The sequence below is a fragment of the Theobroma umbraticum genome, unplaced genomic scaffold (genome assembly GCF_002168275.2).
Source record: "Theobroma umbraticum cultivar Fairchild unplaced genomic scaffold, ASM216827v3 scaffold_44.0, whole genome shotgun sequence".
NCBI classification, from domain to species: Eukaryota; Viridiplantae; Streptophyta; class Magnoliopsida; order Malvales; family Malvaceae; genus Theobroma; species Theobroma umbraticum.
Genome location: NW_018397255.1, coordinates 2,711,526 through 2,735,829, shown reverse-complemented (window position 1 = coordinate 2,735,829; position 24,304 = coordinate 2,711,526). Strand labels below are relative to the sequence as shown.

The window sequence follows — 24,304 nt, the reverse complement described above, 5'->3', positions numbered from 1 at the left end:
CACCAAAAGACAAATGGAAAAAAAGGCTGCTTTAACATAATAGAATTTGTCACCTTTAATCACAAGATATAGAATGGCATAAAGAAAATAACCCATTATGGCTTACCATTCGTAGTCCAAATTCTTGCTTGGCCATCATATGAACCTGTTGCAAGCAATGTCCCCTCACCCTGAATACAGTGAGCAAAAGAATTATTCTTTTTCTAGAAAGAATGACAACCAAATAGGTAAGCGGCTAAAGTGTCATTCATAGCATTTCCAATTTAAGTTCACTTACTCCAAAAGAACAATAAAGTATACACTTTAGACAGCAATGATTGCATTTTACAAAAAGAGAGTAAAAACATTAGCATTAAATTGCAGCCATTATTAACCAAACATCCATTAGACAACAGAATGGTACAATTACATGGATCAACTTTCCCATCTACTCAAACAAACTAAAAGATCTACGGATGATCTCATAAACCTTGAGATCGATCTCACAAAGCATCACTGCCCTCCCTTCCCTGTGGCATCAATCTCTTAAACCTTTGGATTGATCCCATAAAGCATCATTATTTTATTCAATTATTTCCTAACAAAGCACTATTCAACTATTCAATTGTTTTTCTTTTTTTCATCCCTTTATTCATTATTTTTTTCTCAACAAAGCATCATTAACTATTTTTATTCAACTATTTCATAAGGATCATGTCACCTATAATTATTTTTACTAAGTACTATAATCTTTCATAAAATACAAAATAATTAAGATCAATTAAAGAAAAACATTTACATAACATAGGAAATAAAATTTTCACACATAAAAATCTCTGATTTCTTTTAATTTTCAATTTATGATTTATTCACTTGACAAACTAACCAATATAACAATACGATGCAAAATAAAAATAAAAATGGTTAAATATTATTTATATATAATATTTTTAATATTGAAAAAATCTTTTGTATGTCTTGCATAATTGATGAATGCTAATTTTTTATGATTTCATGGTAGAAAATTATTGAAGATGAAAAAAATTTTGAAGATGGGTCATGATAGAAATTATTTTCTATAAGATGATCTAAACGATAGAGAATATTTTCAGTAGTTTATCCAAACAACAGAAAATATTAGATTTTCCAGTAATATGTTTTACACAGAAAATACCTTCCTTCAGCAAGTTATTGTCCATTTACCAAACAGAACCCTCATTACCAAGGCCTATTGGCTTCATTGCAGCACTTCTTAAACTTCCTTAAAAATCTTCCTACATTTGAAAATTTGGTAAACAAGATACTATAGTTTATTCTTTGTTGCTTCTTTTACATGATGTCTCTACTCATTCTTTTATTACCAGTCAATCTGATTTATTCTCCAGCATAATATTAGCACCTATACCAAAGCATTTTATATAGAATTGCAAACCATTACATCAAGTTAAAGGAATGAGAAGATAGAGTGTTAGATTCAGTAGGTAATCTGTACTAAAAGGTACCAAAAATTTGTAGGCCACTTAAGCCCACACAGTAACAGAGCTCACATTCCAATCGAGTGTTGTCACATCTTTGCTCTTCTCATTTGTTCTTCCTTTTACATGCTTCAGCACTAGAACATTTAATGGACTGTTTTGTGCACCAGATTTGCAATGCCCATCAGCTATTGTCCAAATACGAGCTGTTGAATCTCCAGACCTAGAAATTTAGGCAACGAGAGTTACTGCAAGGGCTATCAGAGAAAAAAAAAAAACCTCTGTGAATGCATACACTAATAAGTGAAACTCCACTACCATGACAGCCAATAACTGTGATTAAAACCCAAAGCTACAAACTTATCAAAAGAATATAAGATGACTTGTCAATCAACAGAAAACAACAAGAAGAACAGAGTCAAGTATGGAGGAACTCTTAGCATAGAGCAGCAAGATCTCAGTTTTAATTTATTTTATTTTTTGAAAGATCTCAAGTAATGTCATCAACAGTGTAAATAAGCATCCCTGCTAGACTAGGAGAACTTCAACTCTCCATTCCAACAACAGTACAACCACCAATACACACGGTCAGAGATCCTACAGCCACACAACTTCAGAGAGTCCACAAATTGCACTTTTTTTTGACAGACCTCTTATTCACTGAGCAGGAGGACTGTTCGAAATGGTTTTACTGCCACCGAGGCTTGAATTTATCATTCAAATGATGAGAACTTCTATAAGTGCGCATTAACTAACACACATGGTACATCTCATGAAGCAACAGAAATCGGCAAGTTCTGAAAGTCAAAAATGCCAAATGACAGGAAATGTATAAAGAAATTGGAAAGAAATACATATAAAAGACAAAACCATCAACATAAGAAACATTTTATCACATAAAAATACCCACCCCGATGCAAGAAGTGAACCAGTTGGACTCCACGCACAAGCACAAACCTGCAAGAAAGACACAAACCAAAGACAGCCTCAGAGAGTGAAAGAGAGGAGAGCATAAAGAATAAATATGTTCAAAAAGGCTCAAACCTCAGATGTATGCCCTTCCAAAATTGTCACATCAGAATTAGGAATTTCACAAGCCTCTTGAGAAGCAGGGGCTGAGGTAGTAGCAATATCCATAGGTTCTGGTCCTACTAAATGCAACAATGCAATTTAAATATAAATGAACAACCAGCAACTGGTTAAGAGAGCTATTTTACCACTATATATAAAGAAAAAATTCATGTGAATTGTCAAATATTCAATTAAAGAAATGTCAAGGCTAACAGAAAGAAACTGATACAAATCAGGAAGACTTATAACAAAGAAGTTGACTAACCTACAGAAGTTCCATTTTCTTCATTCTTGACAACATCCTTGTCTTCTTGATCCATAACCATATCCCTATCAGCAAGTTCCTCCGGTTGCTTTTCTCGCTCCTTATCCCTTTCAACCTTCTCCCTTTCCTTTTCGCGTTCCTTCTCCCTTTCCTTTTCATGTTCCTTCTCCCTTTCCTTTTCACGATCCTTCTCTCTTTCCTTTTCACGTTCCTTCTCCCTCTCATGTCTTTCTTTCTCTCTTACTCGTCCACGCTCTCCTTCATGTTCCCGTTCAAACTCCTTATCTTTATCTTTCTCTTTGTCTCTATCCTTTTGGACATTCTTCCTTTTCTCTTTTATCATTTGCCGCAATTGATTTACATCCTTTGTTATTATATCCAAAGGTTGTAAGAATGAGAAATCTTCATCCATTTCTACATCATTAAATTTTTTTCCCTTTTGGCCCAAAAACTTTTCCCCCAAAAAACACAAGCCCCAATGGATTTCCCCAAAACATGACTCTTACCCACTCCACCCCACCCAAAAAACATGCGAATAAAAATAATAAAACTAATAATAAGAATCAGCATGCTAACATTACTCAAGTTGGCTTCCATCTCCAGGTACTGAAGTCCTTTTTGAACAAATGTAATAAGAGCCCCAGGCGGAATCAAATTCCCATCAATAGTACACTTATTAATGCCTGCCTCATATCCTAAAGTAAATGCTGAATGCGTAAACCCTGCAGGCATTCAATAAGCAGAAGATGAGATCCATTGTACATTATTTATAAGAACCATTCCTTTGAAGCTTGAAAAACAATAATGTAGAACCAAGGAATCCTCCCCCTATTTTCCCATATATAACAAGCAAACAATATACACAAATTAAAATAACCTAAAAACATTTCTTATTTCTATTAGTGAACAAAATCTGAGTGATGCACGTAAATCTCAATTCAAAACTATGACTATCCAAAATGTTATCTGGAAGATGCCTGTTTCAATCAGTGCAATGATTATACAAACTAATAATTCTGAAAATAAGAGTTCATATAGGGATTCTCATATAAAGGTATGCAGTGCCCTAGCCGGCAGAATTCCATTACGCTGCTAATAAAAATAAGAGATTGAAAACCCTAACCAGAATAATAGCCAATACCAACCATCCATTTTCACGGATCTAGAGCCACAATTTAAACATTATAACGCAAGAAATTAATCCCAAAATTAAAGCTTACAACTCCAATTAAACCAGTTTTTTTCTAGTTTCTTTTATTTTACATTAAACGAGCAATAAAAATACCTGCTAACATTTTCCAGATACTAATTGCAAATACATCGAAAAAATTCGCCGGGATATAGAATTAAAACGAAACAGAAAGAAAGACAGAAGAGGTTCAGAAATAGGGAAGCCTGAAAAATGAGTTTAGAAATTAAATGAAAATTGCAACTGACCTGACTCTTGAAGGTAACGGAAGACGAGGTAATTCAATTCGACGGATGTAATGGAGGTCATAGTTACGAAGTCGCGTAATCCCACGGCAGCGATAGAAGCTCAGACTCCCATTAGGTGAAGGAGCAAAGCCAGAGAGAGAATAGAAGGAAAGGAGAAGTCTAAGAAACCTTTTTATTCTATTTTGCAGATTCGGAGATGCTTTGGAGACCGTCGAGATAAGAGACAGAGAGAGAGAGAGAGGAATTTCCAGCCTTTATTTCATTTTCAAGATTTTGTTTCCTTTTGCTTTGTGAAAACCATTTTTATTGGGGCGGAGTGGCAGTAATCTCGCATCTGGATGGTCGCATGTCTGTTTAGGCCCGATAGGATTTGGGCTGAATGATTTTCCCTACGACCAGTCCAGTTTAACGAGCCTGTTTCAGTAAATTTGGGCGGTAAATGTTAGTGGGCACAGACATTAGCAAAACAGCCCAAGTGATCCGTTGTCAATTTGTCATTGTCAATTTGTCACGGTCCACAAAACCGTGACATTCATAAGTCGCAAGATTAGTCGGAATAGCAGCATAATTGTACACTTTTCAGGATCAGAAATCGATCTTGGGCCAACATTGATTAGGGGCCCATTGACAACCAATGGGTTGCAGACAAACCATACCACTTAGCATCGCATGACTGCAGGCCGCGCACAGGAAAGATTACATAGGGAGTAAAGCTTTCTATAGCTAAGTACTACAGATAAAACCCCGTTGTGTTCTAATATTCTTTATTAAAACAACGTTTTCCAAAGCTAAAGTAAAGACGGGATTCCCATGATCCTAAGAAAATCTCACTTTAAGCCGAGACCCGGAAGATTGTGCAATTAATATTCAAAAGCTTTAAATTTTTAATTAAGTGACAACTACAAGGTAAGTTTTTCGAAACTTTAAGATAGTGTTTGGTACTTTATAATATAATGTGATTACAAATAATGTAATTATAGAGAAAATAACACTACAGTATTTGGTATATAAGTAAAATAATGATTAAAATGTAAGAAAATAATATTACAATGTTTGGTTTACAAGTACTTTATTGAAAATATAATATTAATTTATGAAATTATTCCTATTTATCAAAATATAAGTTTAATATATTTATATTTTTTATTATTAATTTTTATATAATATAATCTCTTAAATATATTTTTAATGTCATATATTTTATTTTCATTTATTATTATCATTTTATATATTTTATTTTTATTTTTAATATTATTTTTTATATTACATATTTTAATTTAATTTCTTTTACCTATATTATATAAATTTTAATTTCTTATATTTTCTTTTTATTTTTAGTTTTAATTCTTATATTATATATATTATTTTAATATTTTTTATTTTTAATTATAATATTAGAAAATATTTTTAATAAAATAATAAAGTTGAAAGGTAAAAATGTCTTCAATAACATTACAAAGTATAATGTAATGTAATTTGTTGTGTATAATAAATCTTTTGCTTGTGTGATATGGATTGTGCTTAAAATTAAATACAAAATACAAACAAATACTACGTGCAAGTGCACACAGTCACAATAAGTAATATAATGATAAATAGAGTTTGTCGATCTCTTGAGAAATTGGTTTATTATTTGTTAAAGACTAAAATGAAACAAAAGGAACAAACTACTAAAATGAAATAAAATTTACTCTAAAAGTCTAAATTAATCTAAGAATTGCAAGTTAAAAGTGTAGTGCAGAAACAATGTAATTAAAGACTAAGATAATGGTTTCAGCTGTTGTTTTGTAGGGATACAAGATCAATTAACTACTTACTTTTATAAAAATCAATATTAGTCTAGGTTCTTCGAGCATGCATAATACTCCATTGAGTCATCATGCAATTGCCTAGCTTCATTAACTATCTATATGTCTATAGAAAATTAACTAAAACTAAGTTCACTAAGTTTATGACCTATATTGATTACTTATGATTAATAGGTATACATTTATCTTATTAATTAATCACTCACTTAATTTTTAACATGAAACGAACATACATTATTCAAATTTAGGTCATTTTAAATTATTTTTGTCAAGTATTGTCTAAAATCCTATACTCAATTTGTTGGCAGTCAAACAACAAATGAGATATAATAAGCATAAATTTGATTGGTGATCAAATAGCAAATGAGGCAATAAACATAAATTTAAATAAATATTGATATTCTCATAAAAGCAAGTAAAAATAAATCCAAAATATTTCAACTACACAATAACATCTACCATAATCCTAGATTAAGAATTTTAATTTAACATGCTCAAATGGAGGACATACATTTCAGCAAGGTAAAATATTATTCTATACAAAGAGTTAAAGAGAAAGAAACAAATCTAGAGTGAGAAAATAATTTATTATAGTTTTTTGATCCTCCAACTCTTGATTTCTCTTTTTTTTTTCTTTTGGTTTTTGCCTTTTTGCCCAAAATAGTTTTCCCAAATCTTCCTTTTTTTTCAATGCAAAAATATCTATTTATACTTCTTTCTCTTTCAGCTTAATTTAAAAAGTCGTACAAAAATATTTATTTATTTTACTTACACTATAACTTTAGGCTAGTGAGTGTTTTACTAAGTTTAAGATACCTATTTTATTTAAATTTTCTTATTATCTATATCAAGTTTAAGATGCTTATTTTATTTAAATTTTTTTCTTTACGCTTGTAATATTAGATCACTAAAAATATAGTTATTTTAAAATTAAAAAAACTCTATTATAAATAAGACCCTTGAAATTAAGAAAAGGCCGTCAATGTCAATCGCCTTATAAATCTTTATATTCAAGTATATTTTAAATTTTAGGGTTTTTTTTTGAAATTAATGTAATTATTTTTTTCTAAATCTTTCCTTCCTTCAAGGTTTTTCTCCATTATAGCAGGCTTTTTACCTGAGTGTTTTAAGTACCGCCCGTGACTTAAAGGCTGACGTGCTATGTGTCAGCAAGTCAAAAGCCAAAGTCGTACATCCCCAAGAATTTTCTAAGGAAAACTTCCCTGAAGACTCAAGAAAAATGGAAAGATTGAAAATATTGGTATAAGCATTGTTTTCCGTATAAAACGAAAACAACAGGTAAAAGCACAAGATAGGAAAGCAGAAAATTATCTTAATCGGGAGCCAAATATGACCACAAAATACCAAAGACAAGTCAAATTTCTGCCATTATTCCTTGGACAATTCTCTGTTCACAACATTTAAATAGACAGAGTCCCTATACTCCTGTATATTATTGCCGCAGAGTTAGGATAACAAAAAATGGCAGAAACCACAATGATTTACTCAACTCTTTCCCTTCTGCTCCTTTTTCTTGCTTTGAAGTTCTTGTTTCAATCAAAAATTCGCCACAAAAACTTACCACCCAGTCCACCTTCTCTTCCAATCATTGGCCATCTTCACCTCCTAAAGCCCCCTATTCACCGTGCCTTCCTCAAGCTTTCACACAAACTTGGCCCAGTCTTCTCCCTTCAGCTTGGGTCGCGCCTTGCTGTTGTCGTCTCTTCACCCTCCGCTGTCGAGGAATGCTTCACCAGAAATGACATCGTGCTGGCGAACCGCCCAAACTTGCTTGTGAGTAAGTACCTAGGCTACAACCACACCACTGTTATAAGCGCACCGTACGGGGACCACTGGCGTAACCTCCGTCGTATTAGTACCATTGAGATCTTCTCATCAAATCGCCTTAACATGTTTCACGGTGTTAGAAAAGATGAAGTGAAAAGATTATTGTTGAAACTATCTCGTAACTCCCGTGGAGCTTTTGCCAAGGTAGAGCTTAAATCAATGTTTGCAGACTTGACATTTAATAATCTCATGAGAATGATTGCGGGGAAGAGATATTATGGTGAAGATGTGACTGATGACAGTGAGGCAAAGGAGTTTAGGGACCTTGTAGCAGAGGTAGTTGAAAATGGTGGAGCAGGGAATCCAGGTGATTATCTGCCAATATTGAAATGGGTTGGTAATTATGAGAAGAAATTGATGACGCTTGCTGACAGGATGGACGGGTTCCTGCAAGGGTTAATTGATGAGCTTCGAAATGGAAAAGGAGGAAATACAATGATCGATCATCTCCTTTCCTTACAGGAATTAGAGCCTGAGTACTACACTGATGCAATTATCAAAGGGCTTGTATTTGTAAGTCAAATTTTCTCTGTTTTTTTAATAGCATCAAGAAGAACACACTCTCATCTTGAACTTAACATGTTGAGATTGCTATGACAGGTTATGGTTCTTGCGGGAACTGACACATCTGCAGTCACATTAGAATGGGCAATGTCAAATTTACTCAATCACCCAAATGTGTTGAAGAAAGCCAAGGCGGAGCTAGATTCTCAAATTGGTCAAGAAAGGTTGATTGATGAACCAGATATTGCTAAGCTACCTTACCTTCAAAACATCATGTCTGAAACCCTTCGATTATACCCGGCCGCCCCACTCTTGGTGCCTCATAAAACATCCGATGAGTGTACCATAGGCGGATACAATATACCCCGTGACACCATAGTATTGATCAATGCATGGGCTATACATAGAGACCCTCGATTGTGGGATGATCCGACAAGTTTCAAGCCCGAAAGGTTTGACAATATTGAAGTTAAAGATGGTCACAAGTTCATGCCTTTTGGTATGGGAAGGAGGGCTTGTCCTGGGGCAAGCATGGCTCACCGCATGGTCAACCTAGCTTTGGGGTCATTGATCCAATGCTTCGAATGGGAAAGGGTAGGTGATGAGAAAGTGGACATGACTGAAGGTAAAGGAGTCACCATGCCTAAAGTTGAGCCATTAGAGGCGATGTGCAAGGCACGCCCCATCCTCGATAAGATTCTTTTTTGAGCAAGCTTAAAAGAGTTTTATACTGCAAAACAGTTTGGTATTTCATAATTCCTATCTTGTTTAGACGTTAAATGCTGCTTTTTCATGAATTACGCTTCCATAATATATAACTTTTACTCAATGCAACAGTTACATTATTATTTTAGCTCTGGTGACTACATCTAAGAAATAAAATTTTCTCAGCTGATCAATATATTAAGTTGGATTTGTAGAGATTAACAAACAAAATAAGAGAAAGTCAACTCAAGATTGAACTTGATATATATCTCAAACTATAATATATAGTTAGGATTAAAAGAAAAAAAAAACTCACACAAGGATAAAAAGATGTTTTTTTATGTCCTGTTCTGGGTTTTGCTCTGCAGGGGAGTTTTTTGTGTTTTGATCAGGGGATGGGTTTGTGTACTGAGGAAATTGAACGTGTTTTGTTACCACCGCTAGAGCTCCTGTTTTGGGAGATCAGGCGGTGATGAGTGGTCTTCTTTTGGTGAGATACCTGATTGAATTGTACAGATTTTGAAGGAGACATGCTTAGGAGAGTCTTCTGCTCAGTGCTAAAGACGAACCTGAGCATCCGGTTTCTTTCAGTTTCAATGAAAAGAAAAAAAGAAATATTGGTCATATGTCTGATAATAAGGAATTTAGGATTCAATATTGAAAAATGAAAACAACACCAATTGCTTTTACAAATTAACTTGCTCAACTACTTAATCTTTTTTTGGGGCACAAACTTTTCCCGCCAAGTGAAGATTAGGTTTTTACATTCCTACTTTCTGATCTTTGGAAATTAGGTCAAATTAAAAGGTCGGCTAAAAATGTTAATCTTATAATAAAAATCTGTGTTTTATATCATTTTTATGAATATTTTGATATTGCCTATTCCTCCCGTGTGAATATTTTTATGAATACTAGTATCTTAGCTCTGCCATGCGCTACTCTAAATGGAACTTTAAAAATAGTGAACCCTGCTTGAGAGAATTGTCTATGTATATAATCAAATATGAAGACCAATATGAAATTTATAGATAGTACTTGTTTCTTCGTCGGAGAAGAAAGATGCTTATTCTTGTAAGGCATATGTTGTGATCAACTGGTTATCTTGTCTTATTTACATACCACTGTGTCACAATCATATCCATGTATGGTATCAGCATCTGAATTTATCAATAAACAAGTATTCATGTATCTAAAGAGATGTGGAGATCTGTAATAGAGAAGTTTGAGAATAGACTAGCAGGGTGGAAGGGCATAATGGTATCAATGGGGGATGAATAACATTGATCAAATCTGTCCTTGCTAGTTAACCTATTTTTCATATGTCTGTTTAAACTGCCAGCGGAAGTCAGACAAGAATTGGATAAAATCCAAAGGAGGTTCCTATAGGGTGGATCTATGGAAGAGAGGCGGATCCATTTGTTGATTAGGATTCTATCTGCACACCCACAGAGCTAGGAGGGTTGGGGTGGGTGAGTTTAGGGCTGAAAAATCGAGACATGTTGAACAAATGTATATGAAGATTTGGAAACGGAAGAAATAGTCTGTGGAGGAGAATTCTGGTTGAAAAGGAGGGAGGGAATAATAGAGACCTGTTCCCTAACCCTAACACAAGGACTAGACAATCTTTAGTTTGGAGAAACACAGTCGGCACCCTTAATCAGGTAAGAGTAGAGGGAGAGGTTGCTAGAGGGTGTTTTGGAGTATTGTTAGGAGATGGAGATAACGTTGCTTTCTGGACAGAGAAATGGATCAGAGACGTGGTTCTAAGAGAAGCTTTCCCTAGGATTTTCGCTCTAGCGGTTAACAAATCAGGATTCGTTAAAGAGTTTGGGGATTGGGAGGAGGGGGTATGGCAATGAAAGATTGGGTTGAGGAGACCTTTATTCGGTTGGGACATTGAACAATGGGAGGAGTTGCACGGGTTCATTGGAAATCACTTAGAGGAGGATGGGTATGAAGATAAGATGATTTGGAAAAGATAAGATGATTTGGAAAAGGACTCTCAGTGGATAGTACACGGTAAGCTCTTTTTGCAGAACGATCATGGAAAAGACTGGGGTTGCTAGTGAGCATTGGACGATGATATGGAAGGGAGTTGCCCCGTTCAAAGTTGAGGTGTTTTGCGAGAGAGTTTTGAGAGGTAGGGTTGGCGGTTGCCGAGGCTCAGTTAGACAAAAGAGAGGCCTCTTGGAACCGAGCCTGCATTAGTGTGTCTTCTGTAGAGAGAATTTTGGAGATTGTTTGATCACTTTTTTTTTGAATGTTTTGAAAGTTGGAAGATTTGGATAGGGTTGGGAAGTCTTTGGGGAGTCCAATGGGTGGGGCTATCAAAAGCCCATCGACTTCTTTCTTGATTGGAATGGTCTTATTAGATGTGGGTGACATAAGATTTGGAGGCTTGCTTTCTTGGCCATAATTTGGACTGTTTGGTTAATGAGAAATGAAGTCATCTTTCAAGGCAAGGTGTGGGATGGGGAACAATGTCTGGATCTGGTTAAGTCCAAAGTGGCATGGTGGGAGCGAGCCAAATGGCCACAAAATTACAATCGTTTTAAGGATGTTCTGCGAAGCAATCTAGTAATAAGAACCATGCCCAAAGGAAGGACCAATACCTGGCAGGTTGAGTGGAGGCCCTGGAACTTTAAAATTCAATGTTGATGGGGCTGTCCAAGTGGATTTAGGGTTGACAGCTATCGGAGGAGTATTGAGAGATGAGTTGGGGACGGTCAAAATGATGTCCTCTAAAGCAGTAAGGGGCAATGATGCTGATAGAGGCCGAAATTTTTGCTATTAAGAAGGCTTTTAAGTTATTTGGTGCTTCTTAGTGGGCGAGCTCACATGACAGTGATTCAAACAATGCAGTAAAATGGACACAGGATCGGGAAAAAGCCCCATGGAAACTAAGAGGCGATTTGGCTGAAATTGGAGGGCTAGAGACTTTTGTGCTCTCTGGCCACTCTGTTTTTAAGGCAATGTGTGCTTGTTCTCTGTATTGACTCTGATTTCTCTGGTTGCCGCCGATTATTTCTGAGCAGTTTCTTTAGCCCGTTGTACTGATTCTCCTTTGCCCGAGCAGTCTCCATGATATGCCATGGTGAGTCGCAGACAACCTCAGACTTGTTATGGCATTTGTGGGCTGCAGTGGCTCAATAAATTCATCTTTCAAAAAAAAAAAAACCATGTAATCATTTTATTTCATAATTGCATTTTTGTTTTCAGTCTGAAAATTGGTGGATGGAATTATTGCCTGGTCAGTGGTCACCAAGTCACCACCCACCTCACAGCCGGTAAGAAAATGGTGGTGAAGTCTCCATCCTCCAAGTTCAGCTTCTTGTTAACTATCTTTCTCTTCTCACATTGGCAGCTACAAGCAAAACTACAAAAAGCCTAATCAATCTTTTTGGGGATAGGATGCGCTGGCTTGAGCATGAGGGTGGATGTTTGATTTTTAGAGAAGGAGGGAGCGGCGGATGGGTTGTTGTGTTATTCTGGTGTCTAAAGGCTGCTTGATGATTGGGTTGGGGGATTCTGTTGGGGTCTTTGCGGCTGTGACTTCATAGTGGTGGAGCTGAAGGATGATGCAGCCACGCTTGGTGCTTGTGTTGCGCTGACGGATCGTTGATGTTCTAACGGTTGGATTTGTCAAAGTGCAATGGTCTTGTCCGTTGCTGCTCTAGAATTCCTCTCAGTGACCAAAATCTTTTAAGGGATTAGAGTTCCTTGCTTTTGTTGCGGAAGTCATTGTTTTGATGCTTTTGGTTTTGTTTTGTTAGTTTCGAGATGCTTAGCTTAGGGTATAATCTTAGGTTGAAGGGTTTCATTTTCCATCTGTCAGTTTTTGTGTTGAGGCAGTTTTAGATTGTCTGTTTTTGTAGGCTGGATTGCGGGAGTTCTGCTAATTTTTGTGAGCATGCCCGTGTCTTGTAACGTTCCTTTTTGCTAAGCCGATCTCCATGTCAACAGAAGTCTCTAACATTCAAATAACAAATCGGTAATAAATAATAAAATCCACTTTTCAAAAAAAAAAAAACCATTCCTGAAACATATATGCAGAAACCCAACTCTGCTCAATATCTCAAAATTTTAGAAAAAAATGAAAATTCATGAAAGATACGAAGCTATCAAATGAGAATTAGAAAGTGGGAAGATAGATAGGAAACAAGGAAGGAAAAAAAAAGTGGGAGGCTGCCGTTTCCGATGAGCAAGACGGCCAGCGACTGCAGAATAGAGAGACAGAGGAGTGAGAAAGGGAGTTTGACAGAGAGGAGGCTCCCGGGAGACGTTCGATTAGGATTGTCATCGAGTAAAAAGAATGCTTTCTGTACCAGGCGTCTCAAACAAAGAGCTCGGCGCTATCTTGATAAGCAGGGCTGCCAGTCCCTGATTGTTTTCTGCCTTATGAATTGGTTGAGTGTAAGTCTTTCGTCCATCACATTCAATGAAATATTGAATATTCTAATGATATATGACTTGAGCAAATATGTGTTGTTGAGAAAATTACAACAAATTATTGTTATTCATTTTGGGCAACTTCGACAAAATTGTCTACTGAAACTATACGCTAATAATTGAGAAACCGACGGACCCCCACCACCGCTTATTGTCCTTCAAAATTTACGTGGCCTTCCAGGAACCCCCCAAAACGAGTAAGTTGTAGCACTAAAAAGAACAACCTCGATGTTTTCCATCCAAGCAATTTCTCGACATCACGCCGTATCTCCTTTATATAAAAGTTCCCATTTTCAGTCTTGCATCATCATCCAAGCATGGAACAAACTTTACTATGTTCATTGGCTTCCGTTCTGTTTCTCCTTGTTGCTCTCAAGTTCTTGCTACAAGCAAGAAAACACAAAAATCTTCCACCAAGCCCTTTTGCTCTTCCTATTCTTGGCCATCTCCATCTCCTCAAAGAACCCCTCCACCGAACACTCTTCACTCTCTCACAAAAACATGGTCCGATCTTCTCTCTCCGCTTCGGTTCTCGCCTCGTGGTTGTAATAACATCACCGTCTGCCGTCGAAGAATGCTTCAACAAAAACGATATCACCTTAGCAAACCGTCCTCGTTTGATCATGGGAAAGTATGTAGGCTACAACTACACCATCCTCGCGTTAGCTTCATACGGTAATCACTGGCGCAACCTTCGTCGCCTAGCTACCCTTGAAATCTTGTCATCGAATAAGTTGAGCATGTCTACAAGCATTCGGAGAGATGAAATCAATAGTTTAATACGTAGATTATACCGTGTTTCGGTCAATGGTTTCGCCAAGGTAGAGCTGAAAACCTTGTTCACGGAGCTGACATTTAATATTATCATGAGAATGATTGCAGGGAAGTGGTATTATGGTGATGAGGTGAGAGGAAGTGAAGAAGCAAGAGGGTTCAGGGCGATGATAGGGGAGCTTTTTGAATTGGCAGTTTCGTCATATCCTGGAGATTTCTTGCCTTTGCTGAGTCGGGTCGACTATAACGGTTACATTAAAAAAGTCAAGTTAGTAGCTAAAAATGCAGATGCGTTTACACAAGGTTTGATTGATGAGCATAGAAGAAATAAAGGTGATTTGAAGCTAAAGAACACAATGATTAGCCATTTGCTCACTCTGCAAAAGTCACAGCCTGAATACTACACGGATGAAATCATCAAGGGTCTCGTACTGGTCAGTTAAATCCATCCCTTGCTTTCTTCTTTTCAAAAATTGCTGTTTTTGAGTTCAAAAGAATAATTCATCTCTAACTCACTGGATTTTATAATTAGCAAATTGTTTGTAAAAATTGTTTTTAATTGCCAGAGTTTTTTTCTATTCTGGAACGGGGGGGTTTTAAACAGCAACTTCTAGGTACTTTGGATTTCCTTAGGCATTTTTTTTAACTTATATTTTAGTATACATTTTGTTGTGCTTGTGCAGGTCATGCTACTTGCAGGCACAGATACAACAGCAGTAACATTGGAGTGGGCACTGTCTAATTTACTTAACCATCCTCGCATTTTGGAAAAAGCTAGAGCTGAATTAGACGCTCAAATTGGCCAAGAACAGTGGGTAGAAGAAACAGATTTGTCCAAATTAAATTACTTACAGAACATCATTTCTGAGACCTTGCGACTGTATCCAGCAGCTCCCCTGCTAGTTCCGCATCTGGCATCGGATTATTGTACTGTCGGAGGATATGATCTTCCACCTGAAACTATAGTATTCGTGAATGCATGGGCTATTCAAAGGGACCCAGAGTTATGGGAAGATTCAACAAGTTTTAAGCCTGAAAGATTTGAAGGTACAGAAGGTACGACTCAAAATAAACTAATGCCATTTGGGTTGGGAAGAAGAGCTTGCCCTGGAGTGGGACTAGCCCATCGTGTGGTTGGTGTGGCCTTGGGATCATTGATCCAATGCTTCGAATGGGAGAGGGTGAGTGACAAGGCAATTGACATGACCGAAGGAACAGGTCTCACCATGTCAAAAGTTGAACCACTGGAAGCCATGTGTAAAACACGTCATATAATTAATAAGCTGCTTGTTGAAGTTAATTAGATTGGATTGTTCTTGTTTCTTTTACTATACTTTTGGTGTCTTGTTTACTAAATTAGGAGTTGGGTACTGATTTTTATTTGTTTCATTCAAAAATTAATAATTGTTCTTTTTATATATATATATAATGTAAGGTGTAAAAGTTATGAGAAACCCTTTTTAGGTTAGACAAATGATTTATTTTCTCAACCAAAACGGGTATATAATTCACTAAATTAAGATATATATATATTTACAAACTATTTTTCCTTTTGTCCATTTCAAAGCCTGGAATTAGGGTAGATAAATAATTTGGAGTTTGGGAATGATTAAAAAAAAGGGATTAGATACGGAAATAAAAAATTTTAGTTGATTTTGAATCAAATACTCAAAGTAGGTTGTCTAGTTAATTTATTTTCTTCAATAAGCAAAGGGCAACTAGTTTAATCGTATGAATCACTATACAAGATAATTTTTATTTCTTTATTTTTTTTCATTTAATTTAGTAAGTTATTTTTTATTATTTTTATATTTTATCATATTTTTCTTAGATTTTATTATATAATTACTTAAAATTAATCTATCTTGTGAAAATAATCATTCCCTGCAACAATTTTAATAGGACCTATAATTATTTTCACTTAAGAAAATTTTAAAAGAATTGTCACTTACAACTTTCTCAAAAATTCCATTTTAAGAGATTTTTTAAGTGCTTCTACTTTTAATTATTCAACTTATTCAAATAAGAATTCTTATTTTATCATTTTATTATTATTTTATTATTATTTTTAAATACTTTAATAAATTTAAATATACAAATAAATTAAAATTAAATAGATAAAATAAAAATAGATTAGCACGTATACTTTAAGTGGGCTTTGCCCAAATCGGCTGGTCCAACATTGTTTTGGGCTTTACTTAGTCAATTTTAAATCGTTCAGATCCGACCTGCATCCTTCTTCCATTTCTTTTTTTTTTCATTCTTCGTATAGTCCTTCTAGTATTTTTCTTAGACAGATCAATATGTCATGTTTTCTCTTATCCAGACATTAAACATTAGTTTATTGACAAGAAAAAATTAATGGAGTATAATATCAGGCAAGAAGGATCTGAACAGCCGCATGGAAACAAAAAAAGATCCTATGGTTTTAACGACAGTATACTAGAACTGATATCGGCCAAAGGCATCCAGTAAAAGCACAAACGAATAAAAAAAAATAAAGAAAGCCTTGATTAAATAAATAAAACATCATTTCAATTCATTTTGATTAATTTTATATATTAAACATCTCGATAAATATAATTGATTAAGTTAATTATGTTGAAAATATATCTCCACAAATGAATATCATTTAATTATTGCAGGTGTTATGTACAAATTTTATCTGATTAGAAATGAATATAAATTTTGTCTAAATTATAATTTTTTTAATTTCATGTTCATTTGCTAATAATATAAATACAAAGGAAACAGAAAATCATATACTTCATATTCATAAATAACGTAATTTCAAGTAACCTTTCCTATTTCCTTTTTTTTTTTCTCTTTGCTGTGATTTTATATTTTAAATTTAATGTCGATCACAAAAAATTTAAGACCGTCCAATTTTGGCCTGGCCATAGTGTCATTTTTCTTGGAAATGATATGCTTTGCCGCCGCCAAGTCCTTTATAGTAATAACTCAAGCGCACTGCTCCTGCAAATCTTATCTTGAGCATGGATCAAATCTTGATATTCTCATTGCTTTCAACTCTTTTTCTCCTCCTTGCGATCAAGTTAACAAGATCAAGACACAAAAATCTCCCACCATGTCCTTTTGCTCTTCCAGTTCTTGGTCATCTTCATCTTCTCAAAGAACCCCTCCATCGAACAATCTCCAACCTCTCACAGAAATATGGCCCAATCTTCTCCCTCAGGGTTGGCTCTCGCCTCCTGGTTGTCGTGTCATCACCCTCAGCCGTCCAAGAATGTTTCACAAAAAACGACATCGTCTTAGCGAACCGTCCTCGTTTCGCCATGGGCAAGTACGTTGGTTACAACTACACCACTCTTGGATTGGCTCCGTATGGTGATCACTGGCGCAACCTTCGTCGCCTAGCCACAATCGAAATCTTCTCATCGAATCGTTTGAACATGTCGTTAGACATTCGAACAGATGAAGTCAATCGTTTATTGCGCAGATTGTGTCAGGTTTCAGCCAATGGTTTCGCCAAGGTAGAGCTGAAATCGATGTTCTCAGAGCTGACGTTTAATATAGTCATGAGAATGATTGCAGGGAAGCAGTATTTTGGTGATGATGTCAGTGGGAACTACGAAGAAGGGAGGCGGTTCCGCGGGATTATTAAGGAGCTCTTTGAATTGGCAGTGTCATCATATCCAGGAGATTTCCTACCTATATTGCAGCTGGTTGATTACAATGGATACATCAGGAGAATAACGAGGCTTGGTAATAAAGCAGATGAACTAATGCAAGGCATGATCGAAGAGCATAGAAGAAACAAAGGTGATTTGAAAATAAAAAATACTATGATTACCCATTTGCTCTCTTTGCAAGAATCACAGCCTGATTATTATACAGATGAAATCATCAAAGGACTCATACAGGTCAGTTACATCGATGGACCCTTGCTCCATCAGTTGTCCTTTTTCTTTATAAAAAAAAAAAAAGGTCAAATTCTTGAAGATCTACATGGTTTTTATTACTTCCCTGCAATATTTTAATTCTTTTCGTAAATTGCATACCTCTAGATAAAAGATTCACGTAATAAATGATTCTGAAAAAGGAATGGTAAGCCTACCAACTAGCAATATATTAAGTACAAAAATTCTGTAACTGTTCTAGTTTCATTAGGTGTCCATATTTAATTCTAAATGAATAAATCGATTGAATTATGAAATTAATATATTCAAATTAAATTGACATGTGATAAATTATAAATCTGTTTGTGAAATTAAAACCCGACTATTAATGAATAAGGTAATAAAACTAATCAGGGTGGAGGTAGTCAATTTTTATTGAAAAGGTCAAAGATCAAGAAGAATAAAAGTTAAAAATTTTTAAAGCTAATATATTAAATTTAATCATTAATAATCTAAAGATTTATAATAGATAATAATTTTATATAACATATAAATCAAAAGAAACAAAAAAAAATTTATAATAGTACTCTAGAAAAATTTTGTTCGACAATGGTAATATCTTTTCTAACATAAACAATTAAATTATTTATAAAAAACTTTTCATTTATTTTATTTTAAAGTCTTATCTTTTTTAATATAAACAACTAAAAAATTAATGTAGTCAACATCTAATATTTTTATTTTATTATATTTAAGTTTATAATATTAAATATTAAACTATAATACATAAAATATAAATAGTTAAATACGATATACAAAATTAATAATTTTTTATTATACTCAAGATAATTTTCTTTCAACTAAATATAAAACATAAAGCACATTAAAAACATATAATCAAGATAATTTTTTCTTATATAATTAGAATTAATAAAAAAATAAATTAGTAAAATTTTAAATAATAACCAATAATGCAACACTAAAATTTGTATTTAAGAATTACATATACAATAATTTTTTAATTTTTAAAAATTAAAATTATTAAAAATAAAATCCACATAATAATAAAAAAAATCATAACAAGTAGGAGATATAACTTATACAACAAAAAAAAGAGAATATGGTTGATGATTTGTAGAAATTTAGAAAAGAAAATCTATAAAAACTTAAAATATATGAGCAAATAGAATAGAATTGAAAAAAATAAATAATAATAATATAAATAAAAAATTAAATAAAAATTTTATTTTTTTATAATTTCACAATATAAGGATAGAAAAAAAATATAATTGAAGATATTTAAAAAATTAAAAAAATTAAAAATTTGAATAAAATTGAATGAAGTTTGTAAAGTTATTTTATTATTTTTTAATTATATTAATTATTTAATAAAAATTATTAAAAAATATATAATGGATACAAAATTTCAAAAATTTTTAGAAAACCATTACAAAGGGACGCCCTGGGACCCTCCGCCCCTGATGCTAATGGAAATAGTCCTAGTGCCACTAAATAGGGAAAAATATACTTTTAACACTAAATTGACAACTTAGGATTGTGTTTAAATCACTATTCATATGCATGGTTAAATGCAAAGTATATTTGTATTGTGCGTTCAAACATATGAGTAATAATTTTATTATTAATCACATGCTAGTGTCGTCTTGTTATAATTCAACAAAAGACATTAGCCATTTCCACTTCCAAAGCGTCATCAACTGCCCTTATGCATAAATAAATATATATTAAGAAAATGTTAAAGTGAGGTTTGGTGGCAACATAAGATAATCCCATTCTGATTTCTCCTCCCTCTTTTTCATTTTTGGTTTCCTTTCTATTTTTAGATTAATTTGTCTTTCTCTTTTGTTTTCTTTCTATGGAATAATTACTATTTGTCAAAGCTGAGTTTGTATTCTTCTTTTGTGTTTTTACCCTTTTTTTTTTTTTCCAAATTCACCACTTTGTTAATACAATCTTTTCCTTATCATTATGTAATTATAATTTCACATAATAAACTATTAAGCACAAGTTATAAATAGTGATGATAAATCAACAAAAATATTTATTACTTAAATCTAATCTTATTAATCTTTCAATTTTTGGATCTCAACAAACATTTTAAAATATTTTTATCTGGCATAGGATGCAGTTAATTGATAATTACTACAAGCTTATATATTGCAATTTTTCAATGCTGGGATTTCTATATTTTTGCAGGTCATATTAAACGCAGGAACTGATACAACAGCAGTAACATTGGAATGGGCAATGTCTAATCTGCTAAACTATCCTCATGTGTTAGAAAAAGCTAGAGTTGAACTAGCCAAAAATGTTGGTGAAGACCGACTGGTAGAAGAAGCTGATCTCTCAAGATTACCTTACTTACAAAACATAATTTCCGAGACTTTTCGGTTATGCCCAGCAGCTCCACTCCTAGTTCCACATTCGGCATCAGCTGATTGCAGTATCGGAGGATACGAAATACCCAAGGAAGCTATCTTGATAGTGAATGCTTGGACTATTCAAAGAGACCCTAAATTATGGGACGATCCAACTGCATTTAAGCCGGAGAGGTTTGAAAGCAAGGAGACAAGTGATCAGACCTATAGGCTAATGCCATTTGGGTTAGGAAGAAGAGCTTGCCCTGGAATGGGACTAGCCCATCATGTGTTGGGCTTGACATTGGGGTCATTGATTCAATGTTTTGAATGGAAAAGGGTGACTGAGAAGAAAATTGACATGGCCGAAGGACGAGGGCTCACCATGCATAAAGTCGAACCATTGGAAGCCCTGTGCAAAGCAAGTCGTATCGCAGATAAGGTGCTTTCTATATTCTAAAGTTGTTTAGAATTATTAATTTTTCTTCTTCTTTTCTTTAATAGAATGTTGTTCATAATGCAATACGGCTGGATTGTAGACTTATGAATAGAAATTATTGTCATTAGCCATAAAATTTACTTTGTAATGTGCTTAAGTTTGGGAAATGACTTATTTATAGAACGTGCATTTGTAACAACATCCAAATTTAAGAATGACAGAAGAATTATTTTGCCTTCCCAAAGAATTCTTAGCCTAACTGGGTATATGACTCGTTGATTGGGTGGGGATACCACACTAATTATTATTTTTTTCCCAAAAATATGAGAAAGGGCACTGCCCTGAAAAAGATTGCCTGAAAACAGGCTTGAAATACGAGGGCAGTGGATTCATTAGTTGTCCTAAGGATAAGTATTTCATTGCTGTTGACGATTTTGCCTTCCCATTATTCAATTAATAAACTAACTTATCTTTGCAACAGGGCAAAGGACAATGTAGAATAAGTAATTTATTTAGGTCCTCCCACCGAACTGTTTTAATCCAATTTCTCTGTTCCAAGGCGACAACAATTATAATTTAAGCAAAGTTGGTACATCTGTGCAGATCTAACAACCCTCACTCCGATTAGGCTTGGAAGAAACAAAGACCTGATCACACAAGAAAACTGTTTTGAGACCATTGAACAAAACAATACGGCTTCTGATGACCCCTTTCGTTCTTCTCATTGACAGAAAAGGCCTACATGAATACCTGATCTTCCTCAACGTTAGGCATCCAGTCATTTGTTGCCGGGTTGCTTTTGAAAATTGGCCTGTTGAATACATTTCCCGCACCCTGGCCGTTTTGCAATTGAATATCATATCTATTTCCTTCACCCCCTTCCCTCACCACTCTTATAAACCCACTTCCAGTCTGTGATCAATAAACAAAACAGAAACCGATGCAAATTCAATGAAAAGTAAAGCAAAGACACTACAGACAAAAAAAAAAATTAAAACTGCAAGAAAGATTAACAGGTCAAGAGCAAAAACCGTGTGGTGCTCCTTGTCAATAGAATCCATCTCCTTGTAATACTGTGTCTCCACAAATTCATCTTGCACAACACTATCTCCTTGTAATATTTTCAGCTGAGAGTGCAAATTCCAGAACTCAAAAGAGGAACCAACAAAAGGGTAGAAAGACAAAGATGATAGAACCATGTTAAGGAATGCATACATGAGATTGAGACTGAAGCGATCGTAACTTGTCAAGCTCGGGTATGTTTTGGTCTACAGCTGGCGGGAAATTGGAGGTGGCTGTTGCTGAATCAGGTTCACTCCTGGTGGGCTTGATGGGTCGTTTCGGGGCCAAGGAATCGAACTGAGCTCTGACCTGATTGGTGATTTTTTGCTGTTGATCTGCGTCCAAAACTTCATCACTCCGGCTTGGTTTAGTCACCGTCCATTGACCCACCATCCTGATCTCGAGTGTTTAACCCTTTGTCTTTATTTTGTTTCTTTCTTCTTGGTGTTGATGGTAAGCTATCCTCTTTTCATCTACAAATAAGAGAAAGAGTGCAAGGGCCCTTGATGGCGGAGCGGGTCGGCAATCTCCTGTTGATATAGTAAAGACAAAATTTGAAACTGTGGGCTGTACGATACCGCTTACTTTTGCGCTGTAAATCCTTTGGCTTTGAACATTTTTGTGTCAAATCGTTCGTTTAGTCGCCCCGTCCTATCAAAATGCTAAATTTTTTATAATATTAAATTTTTATATTTTTTTTTAAATTATAATATAAATATAATATGTTAAAATTTTTAATTATTTATATTAATATAATATTTAATTGTATTAATATGATATTTTTTAATAATATGATATTAAATTTAATAATATAATAATGATGATCTAACATTTCAGGATGATGTAATAAACGTATCAAAATGACATAATTAAATATTAATATGAATTTTATAAATATAAATATTAAATTATCTAATATGATGTGAGTAAATAGTTTTAAATAAGATTAAAAAAGAAACAAATCAAATTTATTAATAAATTTTTAAGATTTAGGAAAAACGTGTTGTGAAATGGAGATGAATTGAAATTTTTGTATTTTATAATTTAAAATAATAAAAAAATCACATTATCATTACTGATTTTCATACTATATTGACAAGAAAATATCATATTAACATAAATGATAGAAAGAATTTAATTTTTTATTAATTTTAAAAAGTATAAAAAGCTTACTTTTTATAAATTATTATATAAAAATTAAATCTATCATTTAATAAAATATGAATAGTTATTGCATAATTTAATCAAAGTTTTTCAAATTCCAATATTCCCGTGGTTCTAAAATGATAATACCGAAGCTTGGGCTTTCCTGGAGTAGCCCAGATGCTGACATAAATGGCTGCTTGGAGCATTCGACCCAATCATCCAAGTCCCAAATCCAGGTTGTCGTTCAAATGCAAAATTTTGACTAAATTAAAACGGGATGGACGTGAGTAGCGTTAGTCAAACAAAGGGAGAGAAGTGTCTAAAGTTTGAATTGGGATAACTTAAAACCAGAAAGTGTATTGATATAAGTCATCAAAACCTAAGGAGCTGTGATCCCATCTCTTTCCTCTATTTGCAAGTTCATGTTATATCATCTTTTTTTTTTTTGACAATATGAAGTAATTTACCGTGAAATAATACTGGTAGCAAATTGCCCGTGATTAAAGGATTCTTGGAGAGTCAATCACCTACTTCAAATATTATCTTTAGTAAATCCTATCAAATTGTTTCCAAATGCAATGTATTGGATCTGTGGGTTATATTCATTCCACCAAAGAAGTGGTTTGAAGTTGATACATACAGGGTAATGTCCAATGAATCATGCTACTGTTGCAGCAGAGCTGAAGATTGTGGAACATAGAAAGCACTTGACTGCTACTTTCCCTATAGAATTTTAAGGAGACTAGGTCCTCAGAATACAACAAGGGCTTCCAACTAAAATCATGAACTTGTCTACAAAATGGGCCTAATGACTATTCAGTTCCTGTTGATGATTCATCTTCTCCAGGATTCCGTTTAATAAACAAATCTATCACTGCAACAGCTTAACAGACAAGAATAATTTAGAAGCTAGTGCTTAGATTGTTTATCTGAAGTCACTCTCAGGATGTAAAACTTCCCACCATACCCATCCTTATCTTATTATTTCACTGTTCCCGCACTACAACAACCACTTCCATAATTTAAGAAAAGACCCGAGTACAGAACACGGATGAAAATTACTGTCTTAAATCCATCCGTATTCTATTTAATGTAAAACAAAAC

The 24,304-nt window shown here is 34.2% G+C and overlaps 5 protein-coding genes across 7 annotated transcripts; 3 read left to right on the top strand and 2 right to left on the bottom strand.

The window, feature by feature from the left end:
* Positions 1-10: 10 nt before the first annotated feature.
* HOS15 (WD-40 repeat family protein) lies at positions 11-4,498 on the bottom strand. 3 transcript variants are annotated; one of them, XM_089782383.1, is made up of 7 exons: positions 4,228-4,498; positions 3,368-3,512; positions 2,791-3,215; positions 2,499-2,605; positions 2,365-2,411; positions 1,527-1,677; positions 11-170 (listed from the first exon to the last, which is right to left on the bottom strand). In XM_089782383.1, exons 1-7 carry the CDS (start codon positions 4,286-4,288, stop codon positions 96-98), a joined length of 1,011 nt encoding a protein of 336 aa, XP_089638509.1. In that variant the 5' UTR covers positions 4,289-4,498; the 3' UTR covers positions 11-95. The 3 variants fall into 3 exon arrangements, 2 of the variants coding, with proteins under 2 accessions (XP_089638509.1, XP_021300981.1); XM_021445306.2 differs by having other exon boundaries at positions 2,499-2,602; XR_002446561.2 differs by lacking the exon at positions 11-170 and adding an exon at positions 2,105-2,251 and having other exon boundaries at positions 1,540-1,677.
* Positions 4,499-7,475: 2,977 nt separating this feature from the next.
* On the top strand, positions 7,476-9,240 carry LOC110429326 (cytochrome P450 81Q32-like). The gene is made up of 2 exons (XM_021445304.1): positions 7,476-8,396; positions 8,484-9,240. The coding sequence occupies exons 1-2, from the start codon at positions 7,518-7,520 to the stop codon at positions 9,093-9,095; spliced, it is 1,491 nt and encodes a 496-aa protein (XP_021300979.1). The 5' UTR covers positions 7,476-7,517; the 3' UTR covers positions 9,096-9,240.
* A 4,563-nt stretch (positions 9,241-13,803) lies between these two features.
* Positions 13,804-15,780, top strand: LOC110409058 (cytochrome P450 81Q32-like). The gene is made up of 2 exons (XM_021418279.2): positions 13,804-14,749; positions 14,999-15,780. The coding sequence occupies exons 1-2, from the start codon at positions 13,859-13,861 to the stop codon at positions 15,617-15,619; spliced, it is 1,512 nt and encodes a 503-aa protein (XP_021273954.1). The 5' UTR covers positions 13,804-13,858; the 3' UTR covers positions 15,620-15,780.
* A 1,531-nt stretch (positions 15,781-17,311) lies between these two features.
* Positions 17,312-21,220, top strand: LOC110408867 (cytochrome P450 81Q32-like). Its single transcript, XM_021417989.2, has 2 exons — positions 17,312-18,199; positions 20,393-21,220. The coding sequence occupies exons 1-2, from the start codon at positions 17,312-17,314 to the stop codon at positions 21,011-21,013; spliced, it is 1,509 nt and encodes a 502-aa protein (XP_021273664.1). The 3' UTR covers positions 21,014-21,220.
* A 139-nt stretch (positions 21,221-21,359) lies between these two features.
* Positions 21,360-22,594, bottom strand: MEE59 (maternal effect embryo arrest 59). The gene is made up of 4 exons (XM_021417990.2): positions 22,208-22,594; positions 22,024-22,119; positions 21,743-21,904; positions 21,360-21,639 (listed from the first exon to the last, which is right to left on the bottom strand). Exons 1-4 carry the CDS (start codon positions 22,445-22,447, stop codon positions 21,598-21,600), a joined length of 540 nt encoding a protein of 179 aa, XP_021273665.1. The 5' UTR covers positions 22,448-22,594; the 3' UTR covers positions 21,360-21,597.
* Positions 22,595-24,304: the final 1,710 nt, after the last annotated feature.

Coding starts and splice junctions, on each gene's coding strand:
- HOS15 (XM_089782383.1), bottom strand. CDS start 4,288: ATGACCTCCATTACATCCGTCGAATTGAATTACCTCGTCTTCCGTTAC. Junction 3,513..4,227: donor CCGTTACCTTCAAGAGTCAG/GTCAGTTGCAAT, acceptor GAATGCCTGCAG/GGTTTACGCATTCAGCATTT. Junction 3,216..3,367: donor ATGGAAGCCAACTTGAGTAA/TGTTAGCATGCT, acceptor GGGAAAAAAATT/TAATGATGTAGAAATGGATG.
- LOC110429326 (XM_021445304.1), top strand. CDS start 7,518: ATGGCAGAAACCACAATGATTTACTCAACTCTTTCCCTTCTGCTCCTT. Junction 8,397..8,483: donor TTATCAAAGGGCTTGTATTT/GTAAGTCAAATT, acceptor TTGCTATGACAG/GTTATGGTTCTTGCGGGAAC.
- LOC110409058 (XM_021418279.2), top strand. CDS start 13,859: ATGGAACAAACTTTACTATGTTCATTGGCTTCCGTTCTGTTTCTCCTT. Junction 14,750..14,998: donor TCATCAAGGGTCTCGTACTG/GTCAGTTAAATC, acceptor GTGCTTGTGCAG/GTCATGCTACTTGCAGGCAC.
- LOC110408867 (XM_021417989.2), top strand. CDS start 17,312: ATGGATCAAATCTTGATATTCTCATTGCTTTCAACTCTTTTTCTCCTC. Junction 18,200..20,392: donor TCATCAAAGGACTCATACAG/GTCAGTTACATC, acceptor ATATTTTTGCAG/GTCATATTAAACGCAGGAAC.
- MEE59 (XM_021417990.2), bottom strand. CDS start 22,447: ATGGTGGGTCAATGGACGGTGACTAAACCAAGCCGGAGTGATGAAGTT. Junction 22,120..22,207: donor CGCTTCAGTCTCAATCTCAT/GTATGCATTCCT, acceptor TTGCACTCTCAG/CTGAAAATATTACAAGGAGA. Junction 21,905..22,023: donor TTGACAAGGAGCACCACACG/GTTTTTGCTCTT, acceptor TATTGATCACAG/ACTGGAAGTGGGTTTATAAG.